Source organism: Amblyomma maculatum, chromosome 11, assembly GCF_055883805.1.
Source record: "Amblyomma maculatum isolate TAMU_Amacu chromosome 11, ASM5588380v1, whole genome shotgun sequence".
Lineage (NCBI taxonomy): Eukaryota > Metazoa > Arthropoda > Arachnida > Ixodida > Ixodidae > Amblyomma > Amblyomma maculatum.
In genome coordinates, this window is record NC_139354.1 from 136,607,242 (window position 1) to 136,619,516 (window position 12,275).

The window sequence follows — 12,275 nt, forward strand, 5'->3', positions numbered from 1 at the left end:
ACATTTGTAAACTATCGCCAGCCCACGTGGTATTCCTATGATATCCATCGTTAAGCTAGTGCAACTTAACAGATGTCAAAACCCGCACAGCTAAGCGGTAGCTTACCTCAAAGCGCATTCATACCTACCTCAAATAATAGCACAGTCAGCACGCAATAAGCAAGCAACAACGGCAATGAAAGAGCAGCAGACACTTTAAAACGTTCGCCTTGCATAAAACATTCAATGCGATTTCCCAAATAACCATGTGGCTAATTTCTCTCGAAAAGTGAATTCTGATATGTGTGCCGGAAATTCGTCTGCACTCAAAGAGCTGAGATTCTTGCTCTGCATTGGCAAGTGAAGTTGTGCAACGGACTGCAACTATCATGACAGCAGTGCAAACTCGGCAGAACCGGTGCATGCCGAGATCAGTCGGTGGGGTCAGTCTATTACAGTCCCAAGAGCAGTGCTAAGCGAACTACCGTTAGTGACCATTTTTAGGTAATATCTGCAGTGCTTCAATTTTGATTTACTTACTCTCCACGTCCCCGTGGATAAAGTCTCGTGTGTAATATACAGGCAGAATGAAATACAAGCAATGTGGCAATAAGTTTAGGACAATAATCTTCACACGGAAGCGTGTCTTCGTAAAACTAAGTCAAAGTGAAGACAATCGCTGCATTTCGAGTGACCAGGCTGGTATGGAAGCACTTGGAGCTGGCTTTAAAATTTCCAAAGCTTCCGGGTCTTTGGCGCCTACGTCACAGAAGTCATGAACGCCACCTAAGGGCTTTCCCACCCTTTTTATTATTTCAAACGTGCAATCTGCAGCACTTTAACACTGCTATTGCTGAGAAGCTCCAAAAGCTCCCGCTTATTGTGCTCGCAGACCCTTCACACTTCGCAGCAGATGTTCTGTTTGCGTGCGTTCTTCATTTTTCTCCTGGTTAGCGGAAATGTATATCGGGCTTCTATTTCCGGATGCATCCTGTTTCTGCGACTTCTCTTTAGGCAATAAAACCCGTTTCAGCATTCTAAGCAGAAATTTAATAGCTATTCTAGCAGTTAAAGGCGAGCAATGCCTATTTGGCATGGCCAAAATGACTGCGATCAAAATGACACAAATGAACGTGGACTTTGTTATTCTGCAAGAAAAATGGAAGACATCATACCCTGTTCTCGTACCGCTTCCCTAAGAAACCATAGGTTTCTTACCGAAAGAAGTGACATCACTCAAACGTGTGGATTTCTTGCTTGGCCAATATTTTAGGACACATTTGCCCACGTGGAGTAAAAAATGTCAATTTTCTTTGTTATTTTTGCAGAGATAGAAGCTCAGAAACCGGAAAAGCATCGCATGAAGTTCATTGTGGAAACCTGCTTTGTCTTAAGCCCTGGATATGAGTATGTATTTAAAGCAATCGAAGACCTTGTAGAGTACCTCGCTATTTCTTTAAATGCGGTAGGTATCTTTTTTTCTTTTATAATTGATGTTTTCAAAACACCATATGCTCAAACTGCCATAAAAAACATGTCTTCATTGGTGCTTTTTTATTCAACTTCCAGCATTTACTGGCTGCAGTTTGCCTACCTTTTTCTCGGCATAAATAACATTAGCTTGTCAGCTTGTGCTTCTTCACTTATATGCTGTGCTGGCCTTCTCTGAAAGGTTCCAATTTAACACCATTACAATTTCTCCCAATTACAACCTTGTTTTAACGCGATAGTTTTAATGGCTTCTTAGACCGGAAAATTCCTCGTCGGTGGTCGGCAGCGTTGCCATATTAGCGGTTTTCTCCGTATATTTAAACGTTTTTCTTTTTTCACTTTTCTGAATGTTGTAATAATTCAGGCGAGATCTTTAGCGAATATTGACCCTGTTGGTTTTCTTCCGGTGGCGTTCATTGGCCAAATATTTCTTTTTCCAACAGTCAAAATTTTGAAATTACATTTGTGCACGAAGTTTTGAGATGTCAAGGTGGCCAAAACTAGAGGACGCCCTATATGTATTGAATCGATTTATTTGTCATATTTAAAGCAGTCGTCGAGTATTCTGTTGCAAACCACCTCCTCCGGATCTGGACCTGTCAGTTAAGTGCATGAGACTGAGTACTGGAAGTTCTAAATGCGAATGAATGCCCTTTGTGTAGATAAATTATGCGCCTTGTGGAAGTTATGAGTGCCACGAGAAATAATCACTGTCATTCATCTGCATTGAAGAATTTCCCTCTTGTAAGATCGATAAATTATATAGCACAGCTGCAATGAGAGACACAGACACCTAATCATCATTGTCAGCCGCTACCAAAAGACCGCATCCCCAGAGAAGTAACTGGCGTCGTTGACTATATCTCGGGCTCCGAGTGCCCGGCCTCATATATCGGCGAAACAAAAACCCCCGTCAGTGAATATTACAACAGAAAAATGGCTTCCGGCAAGCGAACTCAGAAAGCAACCCCCTCGCCGAGCATTGGGAACGAGCCGACCCCAAAACCCGCCTTGGAGGGGGTGAGCGTCCTTGCCGTGGAAACCAATTCTTTCAAAAGACGACACGTCGAGTCTTGGTTCGTCCGGCTGACAGCAGCTGCAGTGATTAGGAAACCGGCCACGCTACCCTCCACGTACAAAATTGGACTCCGCCACGTGTTGGGAAAGGGGAAGCAAAGACCGCTCATGGCTAGTGCGGGCCTCGTACTTCAGTCGCCCCTGAGGAAAAGACCGAGATGGTCCTCCAACGTCGGGTTTTAATAAATAATTTTGGTTGGTGTTAGTGTTTTTGAAACTTTTGTTTCAAGAAGCGAACCAGGCTGACTTCCGCCGAAAATATTCTCCTTGGTTGTGACACCTGCGATTACTGCTGTATACGAAAGTGACCCCTATAATTTCGGTTTCTGCGCATGTGCCAGTGTGCTGGGTTTGTATATATATATATATACAAACATCATGTGCTGTACTAGGGTGAGTTCCTTTCAGACGCCCAGTAAGCAGCACTGTTAATATCGGCGCGTCATAAAGCGTATGCACCTGCTTACTGTGGATGCAAGAAACAGGAACAGAGAAACTGAGATAATCCTGATAAATTAAGCATTCGTAGCCGAAAACTTCTATAAAAATATTGGTTTGTTGGTTTGTTGGGTTGAACGTCTCAAAGCAACTCAGGCTATGGAGACGCCGTAGTGGAGGAGGACTCCGGACATTTTTACCACCTGGGGTTCTTTAACGTGCACTGACATCGCATATCACACGGGCGCCTTTGCTTTTCGCCTCCATCGAAAAGCGGTCGATAAAAAGTAATATATATATATATATATATATATATATATATATATATATATATATATATATATATATATATATATATATATATATATATATATAATATTCTATAGTAATATAAAATAATAAAAATACTAGTAAGCACTACACATCTGCAGTGGCAAAGATTAGCTAGACCAGAATATCGTAGCGAAAAGTTAGGGGTTGGCTTGGTTGAACTCGGTTATCCGATATGTCAAGCAGCACCTCTCGAGCAATTGACGCTGTCGCTGTTTTCAATGTTTGTAAAGCACATCTTTATTCAAAGTTACGCTTTATAGACCCGAAAGCTGATCTGTGGCTGCAGGACGAAGGCCTTCGCCATGTTCCTCCAATTAACTCGGTACTGTGGTAGCTACATCCAATTGACCCCTGTGAACTTCTTACCCTCTCCGCCTACCTACCTTTCTTCCATTGGAATCCGATTTCTTAACCTAAGAGACCTTCGGTTGTCCTCTCTGTGCACGACATACCCTGGCCATGGCCATTTCGTCTTGATTTCCACTAGAACACCATTACCTCGGGTCATTTCACTCACCCACTCTGCGCGCTTCCTATCTCTTAACGTTAGACCTATCATGTTTAGTTCTATAGACATCTGCGTTATCGTCTACTTATATAGAACCCTTTTCGTCGGCCTCCACGTTTCAGCTCCACAGGCGAGTAAAATGCCACTGTTGCATACTTTTCTCTGAGCGATACCGGGAAGCTGCTATTCTTAATCTGCGAGTACTTACCACATGGCTCCATCCCAATCTTATTATCCTAGTTATTTCCCTTTCATGATCGGGATCTGCGGTTAATACCTGTACTACGTATACATGTTCGTCTACCACTTCCAGTGCTTTGCTACCTACTGCGAACCGGTCTTTCTTTACGAGGTTGTCAAACGTTCCTTTGTCTTCTGCATATTGATTTTCAAGCCTACCTCTCGACTATTCCTCTCTAGGTCATCCATCATTCTTTGTAGTTCATCCCCCGTGTTGCTTAGCAAGGCAATGTCATTATCGAATTGCAGATTACTGAGGTATTCTCCATCTACCCCAATCCCTAACTGCTCCCATTCCAAGTCTCTGAATACTTCCTCTAAGCAAGCTGTGAATAGTACTGGGGAAATCGTGTCTCCTTGCCTAACAGCTTTTTTTTATAGGAATTTTGTTACTTTCTTTATGCAGACCTATGATTGCTGGCCAGCCACTATATATATCTTCCAGCACTTTCACGTACGGCTCGTCTACACCCTCATTTCGCAATGCCTGTATGACGCCCTAGGTTTCTACTGAGTGGAGCAGTTTGCCACCGTCTAAATTTTGAATACATTAAGAAGTTTGAGTTTTGCAGCCTTTGGTGCCGCCTGCCATCCGGGCGGCGTGGGCTTGTCATGTAGTGCATGTCTTTTGTCATGTCACTTCGAACAACCTTTTACGTGTCGTCTGAAATATAAATGAAAAAAAAAGCATTAGACGTTATGGTCCTAGCTCTTTGCTACACAAGGTCAATGGTGGTTCCCCATTTGGTAGTCTGAGCGTGAGGATCTGATGGCAAAGTCAAACTTCGCCTTCATAAATTCCCTAAACTTCGACTTGTTGCTGTAGCGTTGGACGCTCTTGTATTTCGGCATTAACTCGACATATTTATCGATCCGAGACTTGAGGTCACCGCTTGGCGCGACGTTCTTCAGGCTCTTCAGGCGTCTCCGACACTCGCTAGCCATCCTTGCTTTTTCGCACGTTCTCAGGAGGCCTCGCGCCATGCAATTACCTTTGGATCCGTCGACGCTTCTTCGCGTAGCCTCCGCGGATGCCATTCGAATACATGTACTCTTCATCCGCCTCTTCATCCACTGCTCATCTATATAGCGAGCGCACGCACCGCGACTTATATTCTGAGCTTTGCAGTAGGCATCAATTGCAGTGGATTAGCTCAGCTAGGCCAGAACCACCACTATAGCCATGATCCCACGTGGTTAACACGATGAAGACGATGATGAGCGTAGCGAAGCGTGACGGCACGGGTGGGCGCAGCGAGAAGACCAGTGCCGCTTAGCGCAACCAGTTGTCATGGCTACGACGCATGCGCAGAGATCACTAACTCGGACCGCCTCAAACGCGCTGCTGGCTAGCCTAGTGTAGCTTTCGTAACAAAACACAAACATGCCGCTCCAAGCATGAGTTGACTTGTGTGACCATGCTTACGAACACAATGCAATAGATGAAGACAAAGAAAACAAGAGGAAACGGCAACGAACACGATGACATTGAGTTACTCCACAAAATTAGAGCATCGAATAAAAAATATGTTTTACGTTTTGTTATACTGGACTTGTTTTTATAAGTTTTTCATCTGCTTTTGGGAGATGTGTTAAATACCTCGTCCGGTATGTTGTTCAAAATGTCATGGCTTGTTCAATAGACCACGGCTTCATTTGCATATTCTTAAGAATGTTCTATTTGCAGTCCTCGAGCTCAGTCTAGTGTTCCTTGTTTTTTAATGCATAATGCTTTGGGTGGTTTGCGATGAAGTGGCTGGTGGTTGAGCCCTCCATTTATTTTTTTTTGCGACTGTAATAACACAGGCTTATCAGTTTAAAAACTTTATTAAGGCCCGGAAGCTGAAATACTTTCCTCTAAGGGTCACCCACTTGGGAACATTTTTTATCAATGCATCGTTCTTAAACATAAGAAATACTTAATAGCCGATCACTGTTTGAAATATGTTTTAAAGGCTTCATGGCTTGAACCTTTTCTTATACCCAACTCCTTTACTTCATTTTTACACCCCGGCTTTACTCTTCAATAATTGCTATCAGAGTTAGAAGCCATTATATGCAATAGCTGCTTAAGGTCTCAAGTTATATTCCATGCAGCGAGCGTCAACCAGTCGATTTCGTAAGATTTAAGCCTTCGCGTGGTATCAAGGCTCATTGTGAAATGAGCCTCTTTAGGCTCATGGTGAAAATCTCGCGTCCGCGAGATGTGTCAAATTCTGCCGAGATGTGTGGATTCGAGTGCCGTAAAAGTTGTGGGTTCCAGTTCGTAAAGGTAGTGTGTTTGAGTCACGTCACGTGGCTATGAGGGTATTACGTGACAGTCAAGTTACATGAGAAAGGCACTTGGTTAAGAGAACGCCACGCGACAGGCGCGACGCCGTACTGCAAATCCCACACTTGCAGGTGCACTGCAACGAACGTCCGCCAAGGAAAGCATTTTCCGCTGTGAAGCCTGAGCCCCGGCTTTGCTGGCGGCAGCTCTAAAAGGGGCGCGCATGTAAGTTGTGCAGCAGCTACAGTCAGGCTTTCCCATTTACCCAGTGGAGGTTATGCAGTACTCTCTGAATTTCCAGATATAAAAACTCTGCTACTTCGTTGCTAGTTGTCCTTTTCGCTTAATCATCGATGGCATCATTTGACATCCCAATTATTTATATGTAGCTGCAGGCACCAGGATTGGCGTTAGACTGGCGGCACGGTGCTCAGCGGAAAGCATTACAAAATCCCATGAAAGGACAAGGCGTCGCTGAACAGCAACGTCGCTTTAATTTTGCATAGCGTGAGGGCTGCCAGACAAGCAGGCCAAAGATAGCAAAGAGATCTGTTAGCAGAACGGGCTTTCCGACGGCGAATCTCTGAAGCAGGAAAACATCACCGCCAATATACTCTCGCAGTTTGGAGGGAAAAAGGGAAGAGGACGAAGAGCCACATGTTCCGGCCCACCACGCATTAATGAATTTGCGTTCGCTTGGGCATACACGCCCGCCTTGGTAAACGCTCCTCGTAATTATTCGCAGGCCTCACCATGGCCGGTCCTCTTCTCTATCGCCACGCTTTGAAAAGCCTTCGTACAAGAACTAGCACAAAAGGGAAATCGTGTGGCAAATAAACGTGACTGAACAAACTTGTCGGAGCAAGCATTGGGCGGAAATCTAAAAACAGCGCTTTAATGGACTCAAAATGTGTGCCCCTGTGAAGGACGACCGACTACTGCTGCACCGGGCCGGTCATCCCACACGCCAGTGGCATACCACAGTGCACGCACAAACAAGTAAACAGAGCTCATCTCATAATTAGGCAATAGGAATAAACATACGTTCACTATATTTGCAAGTTGACGCCTCTATTATCTAGGTATGTGTATATATTAGCATATCTAATGCTGATAGTAAATTGTTATAGAGAAGCTTTGCAAGATTGATTCAAACATTTCACCGTCTGTTTTCTTTGCCTGAAGGTAGCCCTAAGGTTCCTTGACATGACGAAGCCAAAGTTACGGTTTCAACTTAATAAAGTCATTACAAATATGGTAAGCATGTCTTCTATAAAACGCAACATAACCACCCTGCGTGACGCCAGCTTACCCTGAGTTTTCTGGACACTATGTGGATCACAAAAACCTTCATCCAGCTCCATGCTTTTATAATGTTTACAACTTTAGACGTGGAGGATACCAAATAGTTGAGCATTTTGTTTTATTGGGAACTTTATTGCGATAAGAAATATATGCGCGAATACTGTTTTACAGATAGCTTTAAAGGTAGTGGCCTGTCCAAAATAAAAATAACATATAGTTCATCCGCAGAATGCATGGCTGTAAAGTTAATCATGATGTGCACAGTAGTGCATGTTTACAAAATACACACCACAAATTCAAGAAAAATATAGGGGATTCTAAAAAGAAGAAAAAGAATACATAGTACAATGGAATACCAAAATACGAAAAGAATACAACGGATTACATAAAGAAATGAGGTATCAATAACTCACAAGAGAAGAGTTTAAGACAAAATTTGGTCATACTTGTAGCAGCGTTTGCAAGTAATTTTAAACTTCATGGCTACTACTACCTCCAAAGTAAATTCATTCCACAATTTTTACCTATTTAACTTTATCCGGCGTTTGCCATAAACAGAGTTAGATTTGTAAAGATTAAAATTACAACTGGATGCTTCTTTTTTATTACGAGAAGGTCGGGTAAAATGGCTTAACGCAAGGAAACATGGTTTATTATATTTGTTTATCAAGAGCGAAATTTTATAGTTGCGCAAGGATGGGAACGAGAGCACATGTTCCCAGAGTTATCTGAATAAGCACTTATCGCGTTCAGCCTGATTTTTAAGAAGAAATTTGAGGAGTAAGCAGGCTTGGCCCCACGATTCACAACAATAACTGATATGTGAATAAGAGAAAGAGTTATACAAAGAACGGAATGCATCGTATGCAAAGCAGTATTTCGCCCTAATTAGCGTGTGGCATCCGAAAGCTAATTTTCTGCATGCGTTTCTAATTTGTTTTTGACAATATAAATTACAATCAGAAATTATTCCTGAGTATTTGAAGGCCAAGACTGGTTGTATTAACGAGCCACCTGGAATAAAGTCTAAGGTTGTTGGTTGCTTTTACCTGGATTGAAAAGCCTACTCAGTTCTGGCGGCTTCAATGCCAGTGAGGCAGTTTTCAAAGAACCAGGGAGTCAGAATATTAATTCACTCATCACTGTTTCAAATGTCGTAGGATATTCGCCACTAACTATTAGGCGGCATCATCTGCATGCATTATTAATTGTGAACAGTGAAGTGCCTGCGGAAGATCATTTATATAAAGAGAAAATAACATTGGACTCACAACAGAGCCCTTAGGTACACCGCAAGATATATTTTTATATCCAACATAAAATCATTCCCAACTACTCTCTATTCCCAAAAAGATAAATAGCTCTGAAATAATTTGACTGAGCTTTCTGCAAAGCCATACTTTCTAATTTCTGCAACGAAATTGTGTGACAGTCTGAGCCAAATGACTCTTTAATGTCTAGTATTTTCAAGCATAGCGCAATTAAGTGCTCTAAAAATGGTAACACAGCTGTGTAAATTGATCTATTTCCCACAAAACCGCGTTACTCAGCTGCAATATTATTGTTCTCTTTAAGGTATGTTCTAAGTTGTTGCGCAATTAGCTTTTCAAAAAGAGTGTTGAGCACACTTAGTACAGATATTGGCCCGTATCTACCTGGTTGGCTTGGATCTACATCTTTATATACATGTACCGCTTAAGCAATTTTAGGTATATTTGGGTAACAATTATTTTATATAGAGCGGCTGAACAGCTGACGTAGGTAAGGACCAAGGATACCAATGTTGCCTTTAATCACTCTTGTCTCTATATATGCAATTCAGACCTTCGCTAAAATTGATGCATATATTGGTAACAAAAATGGCGATAAAGCAAATCATTCATGGTAATTAAAATTTTAAAACTCAAAATTTCTTCTCATGTGATTCTATTTCACTACATGACGGCCTATTAAAAATTTATTATAGAAACTATTTGTACTTCGAATTTTACTATACGGTGCTCCATAAAAGCATAGTTCCACTTTATTATGTCATACGGTGTGTTCTGCTACGACTTTTCATGACAAATGAATCGCAAGTACAAAATGGTTAGGGGGCCTAAGCGTCACAATGCGGCTTCCAACGTAGGAACGAAAGCAGATAATTTTTAAACCATTAACACAATACTAGAGATGGTACGCCACGTCGGTTGTGTACCTTGGCACTGCAACCACAAAATTAAAAAGGCCCCAACCTCGTCTTTCAAAGTATCCAGCTATTTAAGCTATTGTACTCCTCTCACAATAAAAAAAAAGAGAAAGATCTCATTAACAGTCCTGATGCTTTGCGGTGATGTTACTAACGCGAAAAAAAATGAGTATGTTCAAGTAGATTTTGGACATTTGTATCCTCTCTTTACACGGACCGAGGGCTTCCATAATCCCGAGGAATAAAAATATTGCGAGCATTTATACTATACAAAAGTCACTAAATGCAACTGGTCCATATTACCACGGGTCGTATTAATGGAGCACGACTATCATGGACTGCAATGCGTAAAAGGTATTTATTTTGTTACATAAACAACAGTACAAGACGAAACCTCCGTTCTGCCTTTTATTATTAAAATTTAACGATTTCAGTTTAGCAAAAAAAAGCGCTTTATAGCTTTGCGTAGCATCACTTCGGGCAAACGTAACAATAAAAAAAAAGTTTGAAAGTTTTGTGACATATTATCAACATTACCCTTTCCTTAAAAATATCTACAAGCAATGAGGTTCAAACATGCGGTGTTCATCATTTTACAGGTTTGATTGAACTAAGCAAAACGAGAATATTAGGTTTTTAAGATCTGCTTTGTGTTCACATATTATTCTTTACCCGCTTTTAAACCATGCAGATTAGCTGGTTGATTCAGTCTGCTTGTTACATTGTCCAGGAATTTTAAATACGGTTAAACACAAACTTCGTCTGTCCATCGCATATGTGTTGTTTTGCTTTTCTTTATGGTATAAATTAGCTACAAATTTCATTCTAGCAACATTGGTCGCTCAGTATTGTATTCAATGACATGCAAGTTTATTTTGTTTTGCATTTTGAAACAAATCTTTCAATGTCTGTTGCTGTTATAGAGTGACATCATAGTTAACACGACAAATAAAGGGGTTGATGCTGTTGACATCGAAGAAACCCTGGAAAGCATGAAGAGACTCGCTATTCAAGGAGCTTTCAATCACTGCGACATAGCCGTCCTTTTGACAAGGTACAGTTTCGCACTTACCATGCAATTGGCATGCAGTTGCTTTTGTGGAAGTTGTTTCAGTTCCCTCGCACTTTCCAACACACTTTCAGGGCTGCTACAACTTCACTGGTTGGCTACAACATCAAAGCGTAAACGACTTTCCGAGCGCCTACTACAAAAATATGTTCATCGAATACTTTCATTTTGGGCGAATAGGTATCCTTTTTTTATCACCGGAGTAGCCGACATGCCCTAAATGCGCGAGCATGTCTGGTTTGAGAGCATCTCGAACGAATCACGGCTGCACACTGTTCCGCTCCCGCTTGGCTGCTTGGATAAGATTTAAACGTATTTGGGGAAAGGCAGTCCTGCGATGAGGGCACCTCATTGCGTAAGTGTGCTTTAACGCGGCGACCACTCAGGTTTTTCTGCGCCACCGCGAATTGGCGCTCGCTACCTCACGTTTATGCAGCAATATTAAATTGGCCGCGCAAACAAGAGGGAATGCTCGGCATGAAAAATATACGAAGCTAATGCTGCAGTTTGACGGTCGCCACGGCGGAGACTGGGTGATATGCCGATTGTAGGCGTTTGTGCCTTCAGCTCACAAGGCGTGACGGCATGAGACTATGCAGCTGGCTGGGCATTTTTAAAGCGTCCAGGACCGCTAAACAACAGAACACCTTTTTTATCCTTCTTTAGAGAAGGGATGCCCCGCCTCAAGAAAATGTTTGTTCGTCATGCGACAAAAAGCAGAACACCGAAATACCTGCAATCGGCTTAACGTTTTATCGCTCTCCCTTGAACTCACGTCCTTCCGTGGCATCCTTAACTATTAACGCGAAAATAGGAGAACATATGCACCCCCTGCCCCGACCTTCTCAATCCCACAAGCTGCCCATTGGCGCAAGCTTCAAACGCGCACAGTCCCATACCCCGTCCTTCTCCACGCAACCACTTCTTTCTGCAAGCTCTTTGACACACCTGATGACTTTCTACGCACGCACGTCACGTGCCCCTCATTTCCACATCCTTCGCCAGAGATGGCCCTATACTCACCAGTACCTCCGATGGGGCCAGCGCAAGGTTATTACTAGCGCTCTCGCTAGTATAGTGCTTCAATGGCTCTCCTTTGCTTTCTAAGAGAGCCCTCCGTAGATGGAGGGGCTCTAAATGCCGTGTCACCCTCTGTAATATTGACAATAAATGTTTTTACCAACGCCGATCTGCTGATGCACCTGTCGTACAGTTCAGGGCAGCACAATCGGAGTCGGCACGGGCCCTTTCATATTTTTGTTTGCTTATTTGATGCCCTTTCTTTGCAACTTCGAAGAAAAGACCTACGTAAGACATATGTAGGAAACAATTATTTACAAGGTTTATACAGTGGTCTACAATTCTTCCGTTCACA

General features: G+C 42.4%; 1 protein-coding gene across 2 annotated transcripts in view; it reads left to right on the plus strand.

Moving 5' to 3' along the window:
- LOC146175044 (venom metalloproteinase BumaMPs1-like) overlaps positions 1 to 12,275 on the plus strand; it is a 144,754-nt gene that overhangs the window by 93,155 nt on the left and 39,324 nt on the right. For both annotated transcript variants that reach the window (XM_084583447.1, XM_084583446.1), the window contains exons 7-9: positions 1,308 to 1,444; positions 7,524 to 7,595; positions 10,755 to 10,885. In XM_084583447.1, the coding sequence (XP_084439573.1) occupies positions 1,308 to 1,444; positions 7,524 to 7,595; positions 10,755 to 10,885 (340 nt within the window). The remainder of the gene's footprint in view (positions 1 to 1,307; positions 1,445 to 7,523; positions 7,596 to 10,754; positions 10,886 to 12,275) is intronic.